We start from the raw sequence: 18,487 nt of genomic DNA on the forward strand, positions 1-18,487 counted from the left end.
TTTTGATCATGTACATTTCGTCTTTGGTATGACAAACAATCTTTATCTTGTGGACATCAAGGAGCTCCTCACTGGTTTAGTAGTATTGATGTCCATCACTTTACAAGTTTTTTAGCAGATAAGGTCATTAAAATAACAAAGTCAGTGATTTGACCAGAAGAGGGAAGGGAATAAGATTATGAGTTTAACATCCTGTTGTCAGAGGGGGGGGGGCATTAGACACAGGGCTTGATCAGCAAAGAAAGTTTGCTGCGTTCTTTTAATTATAGTGCATATCCTATTAAAATCTATGTTTACTACAGGATGCAATATGTATGGCACAGTTCTCTCAGTAAACAATTCATGAAAAGTTAGCAGCAAAGTTAATAAATAGTAATAGCGGAGCCATGACAAGTGTTCTCTTGCCTTTGGTTGTGGTGTCGATGACAAGAGATCAAAATAGCACATGCCCTTGTTGTGGCAGTACTGTGAGCATCGATAATGCTGGCAATGATCTCCATCATACTGTGGAGGACACACACATTTTGGACCATCAATACCTATCTCGCATCTTCCCTTGTGACAGTTCAGATCGCAGGCCTTGTTCCTTGTTCCATTTGATTTGCAGACAGTCTGAAACACAGAGCAAATGTTTGCACAATGTCACTAAAACAGATGCAAGTATAGTTATTAAACGACAGAGCAAAATTTATCCAAAAATGAGGAATGGTAACCAATCACCTGCAGATGATAAATGCACTGCACACAGACTTTTGTAACGGCAAAGAAAATTTCAGTTTCTCTACAGCAAACAAAATCAAATCCTTCCTTTATAGTTTTCAATACCTCTCTCTCTCTCTCTCTCTCTCTCTCTCTCGGTGTGTGTGTGTGTGTGTGTGTGTGTGTGTGTGTGTGTGTGTGCATATGAAAAAAAAAACTGGAAAAAGAGGAGCAGCTTGCTAGAGAACTTTTCTACATCTGTGTGTGTGTGTGTGTGTGTGTGTGTGTGTGTGTGTGTGTGCATATTAAAAAAAAAAACTGGAAAAAGAGGAGCAGCTTGCTAGAGAACTTTTCTACGCTGTTATCACTGCATAAGTGGCACACATCAATTAACTGCAAGTGCGTGGCTGCTTTTTCTCATTTTTATCTATTGTTCCATCCTGGAACATCGATTACTCTAATTTAAGACTTTCTATTATTTCAGTAATACTAAGGATAAATTTTCTTGTTGTTTGCATTTCACTCATTCTCTGATTACCATTGACTATCACAACTTGGTAAATTTTTTACTAAATTTAGATACATAGAAAAATAATGATATGGTATGGAAATCCAGAATGTTGTGAAAGAATACTGTGCATTAGAAATTAGGAGAGAAGCATGGGGCTACTGACCAAGCTTATGCTGCCATCAATGAGTTCAAACTGGTACCCGCATATGATCAATGATGTAGTTCACACACACACACACACACACACACACACACACACACACACATTCACACAAGCAAGCACACCTCATGCACACATGACTGCCATATTCAGCAGCTCAAACCACATTGAGCAGCAATCTGTAATGGTACAGTGAGGGGGAGGAATAGCAGGGTATGGTTGGGGAGAGGGAAGAGTGCTGTCTGGTGAAATTTGCAGGGCCACATGGAGGCATGAGAAGACTGACAGATGCAGCATCAGAAGGTTGTATGGCAGAGCTGATGGTGGTTGGTCAGTTTACTGTGTGGATGGGGTCATGAGAGAGGAGGAGGTCAGTGTGTAGGAAGGTGGTACACTGAGTTGAGGAGGACCACCTGAAGCAGATGGGAGAGAAGGTGTTGAGGTTGTGAAAGAATGAGGGCTGGTTATCTTCACTGTAAGTCCAGATCATGACATTACCATCAATGAACCTGAACCACTACAGAGGTTTGGAGTTTTTGGAGGCTAGGAAGGTTTCTTCTAGAAGACCCATAAACAGATTGGATTAGGTGGGTGTCACTTGGGTGCCCACTGCTGTGCACAGATTTGTTTGTATACCTTCCCTTCAAAGGAGAAGTAGTTTTGGGTTAGGATAAAGTTAGTAAGGTGTATGAGGAATAAGGTAAGTTAGTAAGGTGTATGAGGAATAAAGTAAGTCAGTAAGGTGTTAAGGAATAAGGTAAGTTAGTAAGCTGTTAAGGAATCAGGTAAGTTACTAAGGTGTATGAGGAAACGGTTAGTGGGTTTGGAGTCTGAAGGACATTGGGAACATTAAGTGTTCAATAGCTGCAAGTCTATGGGCATGAGAGATATTGTTATATAGGGAAATGGTGTACGCAGTAACGAGCAGGGATTCAGAAGGTAAAGGGGTTGGGATGGCAGAGAGTCTGTGAAGGAATTGGTTGGCATCTTTGGCACGGGAGGCTAGATTTCGGGTAATTGGTTGAAGATGTTGGTCAAAGAGGACCGAAATTCTTTCTGTGGGGGCAAAGTCACCAGCTACAATGGTCTGTGCAGGATTGTTGGGTTTGTGGATTTTGGGGAGCATGTAGAAGATAGGTGTGTGTGGTGCCATCCCAGCCCCTTGCCAACAAGGATCATATCCCTGTGGAAGACCCAGTTGCAAGGCCTGCCCAATCCACCCACAAAGCCCTTCCTGTTCCAGTCCTGTCAAGGCTTGTCCTATTCCACCAGAGGCTCGGCCACATATGAAAGTAGCCATGTCATACACCAGCTTTGCTGCAATCATTGTTCAGCTTTTTATATTGTTATGACTACCAGCTAACTGTCCACAATAATGAATGGCCACTGCCAAACTGTGACTACGAGCATGGAGACCACCCCATGTCAAAACATGCAGGTCAACAAAATGTAGCATGTTTAAATGGCTGCTTCACTTTCTGTGGCATTCAGATCCTCCCGTACACCACCAGCTTATGTGAACCGCGAAAATGGGAGTTTCTTTACGACACATCCTCCGCTCCCGAGATTATCCCAGCCTCAACCTACAAAAAACTTACTGCTGCCGCACCTTCCAACCGACAGTTTCTATCCTATCACCTCTATCTTCACATCCCCTCACCCTCATTGTGTGCTGGCCTCTTCCAACACAGAGCTCCCCCCCTCCCCCCCCCCCCCCCTCCCTGCCACACAGCCCCCCAACGCTGCACCTGTCAGTCTTTTCATGCCTGCACCTAGTCACTGCACATACTGTCAGACAGCACAATCCATATTCCATTAATTCTTCCCCCACCCTACCCACCACAAATTGCTGCACAACATGACAGCTGCATTTCGATCCAAACTGATGAACTGATGGAGATGGCAGCCATGTGGGTGCGAGGTGTGCTTGCTTGTATCAATGTGTTTTCTTTTTTGAAGAAGGCTTTGGCTGAGAGCTAGATGTGTAACAATCTTTTCATTGTGTCTCTCTGCAACTCAGTGTGTCATCTTTATGATGAGTAGCATTCTATTCTTCATACTGTTGGTATTTCAACCTGGAGCTTCCATTGTTATAGAAGTTTTCATAGCACATTTATATTTCTGACTGGCTCAGATATTTTACACAATTATATAAATGAGCTGGCAAGCGACATTCCAAATGATAAGAGCAAGATGCCAGCGTGTATTGTTAACTAACAAATTAATACACTGTGACACAAGGAAAATGTTAAGAATATGTGAAAGTTAAATTTGCAGCCAGTTCAGGCCAAAACAAGTTCATCTGGTATCTTTTACAAAGCTTTGTTTATGGCATCAGAAAATTATAACATTCTACATGAACTAATGTGGACTGTCACGTATTTTCTGAAAAATGCATACACACTGCTGGCTGCCAGAATAGTGTATATTGCAGAAGTATTTTACAGCAGTAAGGTGTAGTGTAATAACTGCTATCAGTCACAATAGAAGGTGATTTTATTTAATGCACGACTGTTACAAAAATATCTTGACTTTTTACATGTTAACTGTTGTATTGGAACTTATGCTGGTTTACCTATGTTGGTATGGTTTTATTTTTTTCTGTCTATTTTTATCCATTCATTCATCTAAGTAGTATACAGCAAAGATTAAAACTTAGTATGCCCGCAGCAGTCAAGCCTGTGGAGCTAACATGAAAAGATGAAGAACATTACTTTTCATATGTTTGTAAAAACTCCTATTGGATGTTTTAGCAGTCTTGTACCGTCTGCCTTTTCCCTACCATGATAGAGAGAGGACAGAGATTTCTGCTTAGTTCACTAAGAATGTGGAATATATTAATTCTTGTTGTTCTAGTTCCTTATTTCACCTAATCTATCTACACGCAGTGCCAGTACCTGTAATACTTCGGAGAAGCAAGAAACTTAAACACAGCAAGCTGGACACCACAACATCATTTTAAACAAAGAAGAGGAGGTAAATGAACTATCATCTAATAATCGAATATATATGTTTCAGACTTCATACATACAAAAAATCATAATCCTGACAGTCTGGAGTGTGTGTCGCTGTGTGTAAATTAGCTGAGACAAACACTCCTGAGAGAACTCACTATTGCTGCACCTCTTGTGCAGTGCCAACAAGTTCCCATCATAATTATTATTCTTAAAATTATTAATTAATCAGTAGACTATATTAGTCACCACTGTAATTATTGGTTACAATGGTGACTAGGTACAATGTTAATTGACTCTGCAATTCATATTCACCATCAAACTTTGCTGTGTTTAATTCATCTGACTTCAAGGCCTCAAGGCCTTCTCGTTTAGCAAAAACTGTGAAGCCCCATTCAGATTTAGACACGTCTGGTCAGAATTTAAGCACAACACCTAAACTGAAACAACTTTGATCTAAACATGCATCTAACAAAAATATTTTATCTTCTATACTGTGACATTTGACACATTACCTCTTTTCTTCATCCAAGCCTCTTAGTAAAAACAAGAAACATGTATCCTGAAGCAACAGTAGTAAAACTGTTTGCAGGCATAGCTGCTTGAATACTGGTTTGCATGTTATTGTTCAGTGCAGTAACTCACACACTCTCTCTCTCTAAATATATCTGAGCAGCAGATTTTTCCACATATTAAGTTCAGCTACAACAATAATAGTTTCACTTACATAGCCACTTGTATCATTTACTGTAGTTTTTGTGAATCCATCAGGACAAAGGCATGATGGCTGAGGCTCCATAGTTGTTTGATTCATTCCAATCACACAAAGTGCACTTTTATGGCAAACGAATTGGAAGGCACAAATGTCAGAAACTGAAACAAATTAATTATATGTAAGTTTCAAATACTGACACTGAGTGAAGCATTTCAGTTTAGCAACAAATTTCTTCCATTCATAAGAACAAAAGTAAAGGTGGCACACATTGACACACTTACTGTTGTGATCCTGTTTGATCTTGTGGGCAATTATTATGTCAGTAATTCTAAACATGCTCTGCACCATAAATGTTGGGTCCCCATGGCCAAACTTATTCAGACGAACCACACTGAATGGACGGTACATGCTGACATACAACGTGTCCTCGAACACATCCACTTTATATGGTTTCATTTCTGAAATGCAATCAATAAGAATAGAACTGTAAACAATTAATAAGATCAAATTAATAGTTAGAATAAATTAAAATAGAAAAAATATTCAATTTGGTACACTGATACTGGTTCATCAGCTGTTTCAGCAGAGACTCCTAGTTGGGAGTCAATGCAAACATGGTGTAGAAAATGTTAAGGTGTGAAAGTAAACAGGAGTGCTTTAAAAATGAAAGTCACAACAGAGCCACAAAGTATCAATGAAACAATAGTAAAATAACATGGAACAACAGAAGAGATCCATGTTTTCAGTGAACAAGGTACACACACTAACAAAAGACAAGAAAATCATAACAACTGAAGCTGTGTACTGTATTAATCACTACACTGCTTTGTACTTCACAGTCCACTCACATTAATAATGCCACTGCCTATGTTCAATGTCAGCGTGTAATAATCGCTCACAGATGGCAGGTGGCAGCACTGGCAGTGGAGGGTATATAAAGCCTGTCAAGGAGAGAGGGGGGGTGGGTGGGTAGAATACAATGAGGGATTTATCTGATTGCAAAAGGGTTAAGGGTGGATGCATTTCCAAACCAGCTAATTTTATAAACTATTTGCATGTGGCATTAGTTTATACTGTTCATGGCAAAATGGTGCTATCCAAAACAGGCACTGGGGCAACTGTGATGCACACAGGCCATAGATGACAGGGATGAATGATGGCACCCAAGATGTGTACAGGTAAATAGACATGCAACTGTTGAGCAACTGACTGAACAGATGAACTGAGAGGCTACCAACAGTGTCTCTTCGGTGACTGTTCAGCTCGTGTATATGGGCCTTAGGAGCAGATGCCTGATCATGAACACTTGCTGATTGCTGTTCAATGGCTACGAAGACTGGAATTTGCACACCAGCACCACTGGAATTTGCACACCAGTACCACAACTGGATGTCCATTGAGTGGCGACACATGACCATTTCAAATGAATCACATTTCACGCTCCATCAGACTGGAAGTGAACACCTTGCAATGATTACTGTAAGGGTCCAGGCCAAAGAACAGAGTGTTGTCGTCTGGGGAATGTTTTCATGGCATTCCCTGGGTGATCTTGTCATTCTGGAAGGCACAATGGATCAACACAAATATGCTTCTATCCTTGGGGACCATGTCCACCCCTACATGCAATTTGCTTTTTCTTTTTCCTCATCACAATGCCATTTACCATAAGAACAAGAAAATGTGTCACACTTCTCACAGTGTATGTGCATGGTTTGAAGAGCTTCAGTATGAGTTTAATGTACTCCTCAGATATAAATTTTGTCAAGAACCTGTGTGATCACCTCGATTTGGCTGTCTGTGCCATAGATCCTCAACCGAGAAACCTAGTGCAGTTGACCATGGCACTGGAATCGCCAAGGCTCCAAATCTCGATTGGTCCCTTCCAGAACCTCACTGACACTCTTCCAGCATGTCCACACTGCAAAAGGTGGTTATTCAGGCTTCTGACAAGTGATTACATTAATGTGACTGGACTGTGTATTTGTGCTTATGTCGGCTACATATAACATAACACCATGCTTCCATAAAGTCTCTCTGCAGCAGCAAGCCTCACATGCCCCAACTTGTGGGGTGCATAAGGTTGGCAGCACATTCATGACTCATCTGGTCATGTGCCATGGGCCTGCAGTGGTAGAGTGGAAGTAGTATTGTTGCATGTGCGTTGTGGCTATTAGTTGTGTTATTGTTTAGTTCTTGTGTGATCTGAGTGTAGTGAGAATGGTTAGTATTGCAGAGGGGGGCATTTCAGTGGAAGAGGTTTTACATGCAGGAAGAAACTTTATGAAGCATTTGAGGTGGCAAGTTAGTTTGCGTTTTCTTGTTTCAAGGTGTCCACATTGTGGCAATGTATGTTATTTGATTTGCAAATGAGTGACAGCAGGATCAGTTCATGATGCAACACAATTTTAAGAGAATATAAACCTGATGACATTTCGGACGTCATGTTGCAGGGTCCAACAAAACCAGTGAGGAGATTATCTCTAGAGGCTAAAGTCTGTCGTATGAGAGCACATAAGGCAGAAACCAAACTGGGGATGTATGCATACAAAATTACTGCTGTGCAACAATTACATTTTATGGCCCATGCAAAACAAATAGCATACTGTGAATGGTTTCAACAATTTGTTAACTGACATGGAGTTGATGTTTCAGATTGAACCTTTTTCACAGATAAACTTGGTTTCACCTATCTGGCTGCATTCATTCCTAAAATTCACGAATTTGGTCTTCAGAAAATCCACATGCTTTAAGAGAAAAACCATTGCACACAGAGAAAATTGGAGTGTTGGTTGCCATAATGCAAGCATGAACTATAGGGCTGATCTTTTTTGATACTACCATCACTTCTGATGTGTATTGTTCCCAGATAATTAATCCATTTATTGCCTTGATAAATGAAAATGATATGAGTCATTCATTTTTCCAACAAGACAACATTAGTGCTCAGGTGACTCACAAGCCCCCATGTCTTTTAGATGAAATGTTTGGAGACAGAGTAACTACAAACGGTCTTTCACCATGGCACTCACCTGATTCATCTACACCTACTGCTTTAGCATGCGGCTACGACATTTATGTATCAAAATAATCCAAAGTCACTAGATGAACTGAAGACAGTGATAATTTATTGTCTATATGGGTAAATGTGTTCAGAAATAAATGTAAATGTGTTGAATTATGCCTTCAGGAAAAAGGAAAACATTTCCAGCACCTACTGTGATGTTGACGAGTACAGAGTATTTAATTACAATTAATATAATTAATTAATTTCATTGTTTTAATTGCAATACACTGAATCTCATCACCCGTCATAATTGTAGCTACTAGCTGTGAATCCTGGTCCCTAGCTTACACTACAACACCAACTGCCAACCTTATGCACCCCACAAGGCGAAACATGTGGAGCTCACTGCAAGAGACTTTGCGGATGCACTTTAAATTAGCAGATATGTGGCTATTCTGTGAAAGGTGGGAGCGGGGAGAGGGAGAAGCTGCTGCCTTTCCAATTACATTACACAACTGCTGTTTAGCATCTACTGATAGCTTAATATTCACCTGATCACACTGGTAGTTTTCAAAGAAAACGTTATTTATTTCTGTAATAACTGGGACTTGTTTACAATACAATACTACTTGTCACGTGTCTTTACAATAAATGCTCCCAAGTGGCTAACGTAGCTTCTCAGTTCTTGAATTTAAATACTCAAAAAATTTTGCGATCTGCTTCACACAGTATTCTTACTGCTCACCTCTCAAAAATCAATATTTTAATCAAACAATGGAAAATCCAGGATGGAATGTAACAATATCAGAGAAGCAAAGTTGCTACTCACCATATAGCGGAGATGCTAAGTAGCTATAGGCACAACAAAAAGATTCACACAATTAAGGCTTTTGGCCATTAAGGGCTTTATCAGCAGTACACACACACACACACACACACACACACACACACACACACACAACTTGCACACATGCCTGCAATCTCAGAGAGCTGAAACCACACTGTGAGCAGCAGCACCAATGCATGATGGGAGTGGCAACTGGGTGGGGGTAAGGAGGAGGCTGGGGCGGGGAGGGGGAGGGATAGTATGGTGGGAGTGGCGGACAGTGAAGTGCTGCAGTTTAGATGGAGGGCAGAAGAGAAGGTGTAGAGGGGGTAAGTAGCGGAAAGGAGAGAAATAAAAAGAAATAAAATGAAATTAAAAGACTATGTGTGGCGATGAAATGACAGATGTGTAGTGCTGGAATGGGAACAGGGAGGGGTCTGGATGGGTGAGGACAGTGACTAACAACGGTTGAGGCCAGGAGAGTTACAGGAACGTAGGATGTGTTGCAGGGAAGTTCCCATCTACGCAAGCCAGAAAAGCTGGTGTTGCTGGGAAGGATCCATATGGCACAGGCTGTGAAGCAGTCATTAAGATGAGGGATATCTTGTTTGGCAGCGTGTTCAGTACCAGGGTGGTCCACTTGTTTTGTGGCCACAGATTGTAGGTGGCCGCTCATGTGGACAGACAGCTTGTTGGTTGTCATGCCTGCATAGATGCAGCACAGTGGTTGCAGGTTAGCTTGTAAATCACATGATTGGTTTCACAGGTAGCCCTGCCTTTGATAGGATAGGTAATGTTAGTGACCGGACTGGAGTAGGTGGTGGTAGGAGGATGTATGGGACAGGTCTTGCATCTAGGTCTATTACAGGAGTATGAGCCATGAGGTAAAGGATTGGGAGCAGGGGTTGTGTAAGGATAGACGAGTATATTGTGTAGGTTCAGTGGATGGCGGAATACCATGGTGGGAGGGGTGGGAAGGATAGTGGGCAGCACATTTCTCATTTCAGGGAACAATGACAGGTAATCGAAACCCTTGCGGAGAATGTAATTCAGTTGCTACAGTCCTGGATGGTACTGAGTTACAAGGGGAATGCTCCTCTGTGGCCGGAATGTGGGACTTTGGGAGGTGGTGGGAAACTGGAAAGATAAGGCACGGGAGATTTGTTTTTGTACAAGGATGGGAGGATAATTATTGTCAGTGAAGGCTTCAGTGAGACCCTTGGTATATATATTTTGAGAGGGACTGCTCATCACTGCAGATGCGATGATCACGGGTGGCTAGGCTGTACGGAAGGGACTTCTTGGTATGGAATGGGTGGCAGCTGTTGAAGTGGAGGTGTTGCTGGTGGTTAGTAGGTTTGATGTGGACAGAGGTACTGATGTAGCCATCTCTGAGGTGAAGGTCAACATCTAAGAAGGTGGCTTGTTAGGTTGAGTACGAACAGGTGAAGCAAATGGGGGAGAAGTTGTTGAGGTTCTGGAGGAATTTGAATAAGGTGTCCACATCTTCAATCCAGATAGCAAAGAGGTCATCAATGAATCTGGATCAGGTGAGGGGTTTAGGATTCGAGGTTTTTAGGAATGATTTCTCAAGGTGGCCCATGAACAGGTTAGCATAGGATGATGCCATATGTGTGCCCATAGCTGTACCACAGATTTTTTTGTAGCTAATGTCTACAAAGGAGAAGTAATTGTGGGTGAGGATATAGTTGGTCATGGAAACTAGGAAGGAGGTTGTTGGTTTGGAATCCATAGGGCATCTGGGAAGGTAGTGTTTGATAGCAGTAAGGCTATGGGCATTAGGAATGTTAGTGTACAGGGAGGTGGCATCAATAGTGATGAGCAGGGCACCGTGTGGTAAATGGACAGGAACTGTGGAGAGTCGATTGAGGAAATGGTTGGTATCTTTTATATAGGAGGATAGGTTCTGGGTAATAGGTTGAAGGTACTGGTCTACGAGAGCAGAGATTCTCTCAGTGGGGACACAGTAACTGGCCACAATGGGGCTTCCTGGGTGGTTGGGTTTATGGACTTTAGGAAGCATGTAGAAGGTGGGAGAGCAGGTAGCTATAGGGGTAAGTAGAGAGATGGACTCTGGGGAAAGGTTCTGGGATGGGCCTAAGGATTTGAGTAGTGACTGGAGATCCTGCTGGATCACTGGAATGGGATCACTGTGGCATGGTTTGTAGGTGGGAGTATCTGACAGCTGGCGGAGCCCATCCACCAGGTAATCTTTGTGGAGTGGTGGAGGAGCCTTTGTCCGCACATAGGATTATAAGGTCAGGATCAGTTTTTAGATGGTGGATTGCAGTTCTTTCTGTGGATGTAAGGTTAGTTTGCATGTTGAGGGATTTGGGGAATGATGTTGAGGCAAGATTCGAGGTTAAGAAATTCTGGAAAGTTAACAGGGGGTGGTTTGGAGGCAGTGGGGGTGGTTCATGGTTGGATGGAGGAGTGAAATGAGTTAGGTAAGGTTCAATATTGGTCTTTGGTTGAGTCTGATTGGTCAGGTTGCTGGCGAAAAAGGGTTTCCACTGGAGGGACTGGGAGAAGGAGAGAAGGTCTGTTACTAGTCCTGCATGGTTGAATTTGGGAGTGGGGCAAAAGGTGAGGCCTTTGGAAAGGTCTGTTGCTTCTGTGGGACTAAGGCTACTGGAGGATAGGTCCATAACTGTGTTGTGAGTGTGTTTAGGTTCTGGGTTCTGTGTGGTGGTGGGAGGGAGTTTTGGAGGGTGGGGTACGTGTAGTAGGTCTGCAAGACAGAGTTTGTCAGCTATGAGGGGGCAAGGGGGAGGTTTGGAGGTTGTTGTAGAAGTGGTAGACAGTGGTACTCCGAGGCAGGAGTAGGAAGTGAGTAGGATGGTGAGCTTTTTGAGGTGGTGTTAAGGATTGACGGAATCTGAACAGGTAGAGATCATTGTGGAAAGAGTGGTGGCAACCAGAGATGAGTAATTTGATGGTTAGTCCATTAGGGGGGATTTCATGAGCCAAGCAAACAATGCAGGAACAGTATCTGTGACTGGGATCTGGCTGGAGATAAGGAAACTTTTCTGTATTGACGCACATGGAAGGAGCAAGGATCCATGGTGGTGCACAAAATACGAAAAATTACGTAAGAAGGTAGAATTACATCTGAAAAATTATGCTAAAATACATCAAAATATGTGTGAAAAGTCATGCCCTGAAATGAGAAATGTCCTGCCCACTATCCTTCCCACCCCTCCTACCATGCTATTCCACCACCCACCGAACCTACACAATATACTCGTCCATCCTTACACAACCCCTGCTCCCAATCCCTTACCTCATGGCTCATACCCCTGTAATAGACCTAGATGCAAGACCTGTCCCATACATCCTCCTACCACCACCTACTCCAGTCCGGTCACTAACATCGCCTATACCATCGAAGGCAGGGCTACCTGTGAAACGAGTCATGTGATTTACAAGCTAAGCTGCAACCCCTGCGCTGCATTCTATGTAGGCATGACAACCAACACACTGTCTGTCCACATGAACGACCACCAACAAACTGTGGCCAGATGACAAGTGAACCACCCTGTTGCTGATCACACTGCCAAACATGATATCCCTCATCTCAATGACTGCTTCACAGTCTGTGCCATATGGATCCTTCCCACCAACACCAACTTTTCTGAATTGCACAGATGGGAACTTTCCCTGCAATACATGCTACGTTCCTGTAACTCTCCTGGCCTCAACCTTCATTAGTCACTGTCCTCACCCATCCAGACCCCTCCCTGTTCCCATTCCAGCACTACACAGCTGTCATTTCATCGCCACACTCAGTCTTTTAATTTCATTTCATTTTATTTCTCTCCTTTCCGCTACTTACCCCCTCTGCACCTTCTCTCCTGCCCTCCGTCTAAACTGCAGCACTTCACTGCCTGCCAATCCCACCATACTATCCCTCCCCGCCTCAGCCTCGTCCGTACCCCGACCCAGTCGCCACTTCCATCATGCACTGGTACAGGGAGGTGGCATCAATAGTGATGAGCAGGGCACCGTGTGGTAAATGGACAGGAACTGTGGAGAGTCGATTGAGGAAATGGTTGGTATCTTTTATATAGGAGGATAGGTTCTGGGTAATAGGTTGAAGGTATTGGTCTACGAGAGCAGAGATTCTCTCAGTGGGGACACAGTAACCGGCCACAATGGGGCTTCCTGGGTGGTTGGGTTTATGGACTTTAGGAAGCATGTAGAAGGTGGGAGAGCAGGTAGCTATAGGGGTAAGTAGAGAGATGGACTCTGGGGAAAGGTTCTGGGATGGGCCTAAGGATTTGAGTAGTGACTGGAGATCCTGCTGGATCACTGGAATGGGATCACTGTGGCATGGTTTGTAGGTGGGAGTATCTGACAGCTGGCGGAGCCCATACACCAGGTAATCTTTGTGGAGTGGTGGAGCCTTTGTCCGCACATAGGATTATAAGGTCAGGATCAGTTTTTAGATGGTGGATTGCAGTTCTTTCTGTGGATGTAAGGTTAGTTTGCATGTTGAGGGATTTGGGGAATGATGTTGAGGCATCCTTGTACAAAAACAAATCTCCCGTGCCTTATCTTTCCAGTTTCCCACCACCTCCCAAAGTCCACCCTGGTGCTCGCAGTGTGGTTTCAGCTCTCTGACACTGCAGACATGTGTGCAAGTTGTGTGTGTGTGTATGTGTGCTGTTGACAAAGGCCTTAATGGCTGAAAACTATAATTGTGTGAATCTTTTTGTTGTGCCTATTGCGACTCAGCATCTCCAAAACAGGGTGTATACAGGGACAAGGAAAAAAAATTCCCGGATTATTCCCGGATTTCTCATTTAAAAAATATGCTTTTTCCCGGGCGACCTACTGTCACTTAGCACAGAAAAATTTCCCTCGGAACTGTAAAACTTATCAATCCTTTGAATGGTTAACGTTTTATATAATCGCGTAGAACTTCCCGGAAAAAAAAGAAAAGCCGGAGCAGAGAAGTTTTGGAAAGACCTTTGATTTGCAGCAACATATACGCTGCATATTTTCGTATTACGAAAGTATAAATTCGAAATGCACTAAACACAGCTTGTTAGTTTCCGGAGCGTTGCAACCGAGGTTGTGATGTCCTTTTGTAAGCGAGTCATATCTCAAGCCACGAGATCTCGCCAGCCGATGACAGCAGCTATTCAGAGCATAGGGCACGTGTTATAGTCAGCCACTAGCAAGATTACTGGTTACATAGCGCGAACTCACAAGAGGAAAAGTTAACGGTTTACATTAATGTACACAGTACCATATATCTACAAGAAAAGCTAAGCTTTCACGTGTAATATTGGTCTTTTTTTGGTGTGAAATACTTTAAGATACATCACACAAATGTGCCAGTAAATTTAAAATTGTGACATAAATGCCTCGGCTCGAAATTCTTGAAGTGGCTGGTCCTCAAACTGTTCAGTTTCGAACGCTCTGTGATTTAGATATCCATCCCACTTTCACAAACGTAACATAATTCATCTTGCGTAAAAAGAAACTTACTTTGAAAGTAACGCTTCTCTAACCACCGTTCGCAATACTGTTAGTTATAGGTTCGATTTACCAGTTGCCAGAGAGCGCCAAAAACGAATTATTGTGCGTGTGCAACTGCAGTGGTGTAGGAAGCCCGCATGTTCGTGTGTATAAAGCACTAAGAGAGCTTACACTACACCATAAAAGAAACAGGGCATCAGAGGATACTCCAAAAGGCATCAAAATTTCGTGAATCATACTAAAATGCATAATTTGGCTTGAAGTGCACATTGGTTTTTTCCAGATTCACAATGAAGTAGGTCCCATCTGATATTAAGCTTTTCAGTGTGGTTTTTGGGATGTAAATTTTCTTGGAGTACCAGTACTCTACGATCTCATGTTTGGTTCTTTATTATGGCATAATGCCATACATGGCAGAAGATGATAACGTGCACTTGAAATTCACCGAACAGTTGGAAGTACCCAAAATTGTTAAATGAAACACTTCGTTTCAAATAAAATGATTGCATCAGCGGAATTTCTTTAGCAAACTTGCAAAAATAACTTCATTCTTCTGCAAGGCGATTAATGCTTGACTGCTACTAACTTGGAAAGAAAATAAAATCAGAAACTGAAATTAATAATATATTTTTGCCCTCTGTAATTATGTGAATGCATTTTAATTCACTTGATAGCTCCCGGCCACAGAAATCCGTTTTGTTTTCATTTGACGTGGGAGCTGTACATGAAGAGAAGCAGCGAAATCACTTAACGTAAACACGGGTCACGTGGAGACTAACCCCCTCCCCACTACAACTCAGACAACTCTGTGCAAGCGCGAATCTGGCAGCTAGGGCGCGCGAGAAAAATTTTTCTCATTTGCATCTGGCTGCTTGCTGCTACTACCGATGCAGCTAACAGCCAAACTTCAAGAAGCGGGAAGCGAGAGAAGGTACTGCTTATACGCGAGTCAAATGCGCATGCGCAACAGACCGCTGGCAACTGGTCAAACGAACCTAATGTGAACAGTTGTGACGTCATGCTCATAGCAAGCAGTTTATTGTTATGAAGAATTACAGTCTGCGCCCTACGGCCTTTAACATATTTTTGCTATCTGTAGACGCTTGTGCGTGCACGGTGTTTTGTTGTCATAAAATGCACATTTCCTTTGCCACTACAGTTTTATTTTTTTCCCTCTCGTTTATATTTTATTGCTGCAGTATCATTCTCCAGTAGCAGGATACAATAACATTTTTTGCTAGAGAATCAATTCTGCAGTCAAAACTACAAAAATGTAACTGAAAGCTAAAACAATGAAAAATTCCCGGAATTCCGAAAAATTCCCGGGTTTTTCCCGGTTTTCTCCCGGATGAAAAAATTCCCGGGTTTTTCCCGGAATTCCCGGTTGTCCCGGGTCGTATACACCCTGCAAAATCAATATTTTATTTATTTTAAATTTAAGGCTCTGGAAGACAGTTCCATGTGACAATGGGGAGTGAAAATATTCCAAATAAGCCAGAATCTTGTCTTTAGACCAACACAATGTGAAATACTTTTAAAAGCAAACTATGGGGGGCAGAGCTTCTTGATAAGTTTTCTATCTTTTGATTCAATTTTAATTTGCTATGCAATTCTACCCCAAGGAAATTTTACACACAATGTTTCATTCATGTACAAGCTGCTTCTAGTTAATGAAGCCCTGGTCTGAAAAGAAGATGATGAATCAGACAGAAGAGGACTGCTAAGGAATATATGCTATAAATAATAAACAAACATACTGAAAAGAATATTAGAGATGCATTAGTTATTGGGCTACAGAAAGGCAAAGTTCAGGAAAAGATAACATAAATGAAAAGTAAAGAAAAGGAAAACTCAGAACTATGGTACACAAATGCTGTAGAGTACAAAAGGGGAACCAACACAAGTGAAAACGATAAAAAAGGAACACTGTAATAGAAGAGATATAACCAAACTAATACAACAAAAATACTGGATGCATAATTGTATACCTGTGTAATGAGTTGTGATGTATTAAAACATTACATAGTGACAGATGCATCCAGGTCCTTGTTATTTTAATGTACAGGACACTGAAAGCTGCATGAGAATAATGCTAATATAAAAACTTAACACAGTACATGAACAAAAATGGAGAAGTACATGAGATACTCTATCTCTCTTGATGGTTTATGTTGTTCCCAAGAAGTATGAATGAGATGGTAGGGAAATAGATATGACGAACTTTCTTGGAAGCCACAAAACTGAATCTCAAAATATGGAATGCCTCATTGTAATAATTACCGTACATGTCACAAAAGAATACCTGAGGGAAATATATGGACAATTCGTCGATCGTGGCCATACAGATCAACACTTTCTACAGTAAGAGCTTTTGGATCACTCCAGTAGAGGCGACGAGCTGGATAATCAATTGCTAATCCAGCTGGCCATTGCCCAGATGCATCAATAAGAGTGTGGCGGTTTGTTCCATCCATTGCAGCAACTTCTATTCGAGCCTTTTTTCCACAGTCTGACCAGAACATAAGTCTAAAAAAATAAGAAACAAAATAAGAATAAGCAATAAAAAATATCTTCAAAGTACCAAGGCACCTCTACATGAGAAATACATACCCAGATTGTGGATCAACAACAATATCATGTGGCTGGTCCAGATCTGTACTGATGAGTGTTGTTCGCTCAAGACCATCAAGTTTTGAAACCATAACAGTGTCAGCTCCTGCATCTACCCAGTATAATCGTTTTGTAACCCAGTCAATTGCAAGACCTTTTGGATCTTGCAAATTCTCAAGCTGTACAAATATTTAAGAGATTTTTTTTTATAATTATCTCATAAACAAATTTTCAATAACTATACATAAGCTATACTAAATAAAAAAATTGTCATAATTTTCTCTTCAACAAAATCAGGGAGGAACAGAAAACAGTCATAAAAACAATTTGTTGTGACTCACAACACAACATTGTGAGGTTTTAGCTGAAGAACCTGTAGACTTTTGTGTTACAGTACTTGTTCATTTGTACACTGTTTTCTACACATTCAATCAGCAAAGGGAACATTCAGATACATGGAATGATGGCCAGAAGAAGTTCCCACAATGTACTGTTGACTGTACTACAAATTAACTGTAATTTATCTGTTACAGTCAGTTCATGTTTAAAACTGATATAAATGAGAATCTAGGAGAAAAAAAAGTATTTGTTATTTTAGTATTGAGAATCAATATTTCTCTGTGGCAGATTTTTATTATTATGGAAAAATTTTGTAAGGGACGAAGATCAGCAAAATACATCTCAGCAATATTTGTACTTATAAATTTTACACAATATTTTTATTGCTCACTATTTTAGGATAAACACTTTATTTACTTTGTCTCCATCATTCAGAAAATAATTCAATACAGCTACTGAAAACATGTTGTTTGCAGATAACAAATTGACATATATTTTCAGGTGTGTAACACATCATATTTAGCTTCTTGACCAGATCATCAAGGAGCTGATTTTGTTGTCTCTTGTAGTCTATCTGTTAATCAATATTTTTTCACTTAGGATGTCAGTTGTCTAATTGCATCTATTACTGGTACTTACGATCATTTTATTTGTTGAGGCTGCCTAATATGAGATGTGTGGGAAAGAGGTTTTAACTGTTTACTGTGAATATTTAAGCTTATACCATCACCTAAACATTACAATTTTCAAACTATTCTTTTTGTTTTTTGGATGAAGAATTCTGAGGAACATGTCAATGCACTACTTGGAAAATCACTCAGGGGAGAGGACACTGACACATGGATGTGTGACTGATGCGGTACCACGCACACTGTCACATTATTCATAGATTTAGAGAAAATTCATTTAGTGCCGTCTACCAAAACCAAAGACATCTTAACAGTAAAAATGATGATATTCTCATATCCATATGGGAAAATGAAAGTACATGGTGAGGCAAAGCATCCTTCATAATTTAAAGTTCAAATGGGGAAAAAAAAACTACATTAACATGGATGATATACACTGAAGCACAAAGAAACTGGTAAGGCATGCATGCTCAAACACAGAGATATGTAAACAGGCAGAATACAGTGCTGCAGGAGGCAATGCCTATATAAG

The 18,487-nt window shown here is 41.4% G+C and overlaps 1 protein-coding gene across 1 annotated transcript in view; it reads right to left on the reverse strand.

The window, feature by feature from the left end:
• Nucleotides 1-18,487, reverse strand: part of LOC126092185 (low-density lipoprotein receptor-related protein 1) — a 772,271-nt gene that overhangs the window by 49,875 nt on the left and 703,909 nt on the right. Inside the window, exons 64-68 of the mRNA XM_049907661.1 lie at nucleotides 16,988-17,166; nucleotides 16,680-16,903; nucleotides 5,321-5,497; nucleotides 5,052-5,197; nucleotides 406-612 (exon numbers count right to left, since the gene is read on the reverse strand). Of these exons, the coding sequence (XP_049763618.1) occupies nucleotides 406-612; nucleotides 5,052-5,197; nucleotides 5,321-5,497; nucleotides 16,680-16,903; nucleotides 16,988-17,166 (933 nt within the window). The remainder of the gene's footprint in view (nucleotides 1-405; nucleotides 613-5,051; nucleotides 5,198-5,320; nucleotides 5,498-16,679; nucleotides 16,904-16,987; nucleotides 17,167-18,487) is intronic.

This window comes from Schistocerca cancellata, chromosome 7 (assembly GCF_023864275.1).
Source record: "Schistocerca cancellata isolate TAMUIC-IGC-003103 chromosome 7, iqSchCanc2.1, whole genome shotgun sequence".
NCBI classification, from domain to species: Eukaryota; Metazoa; Arthropoda; class Insecta; order Orthoptera; family Acrididae; genus Schistocerca; species Schistocerca cancellata.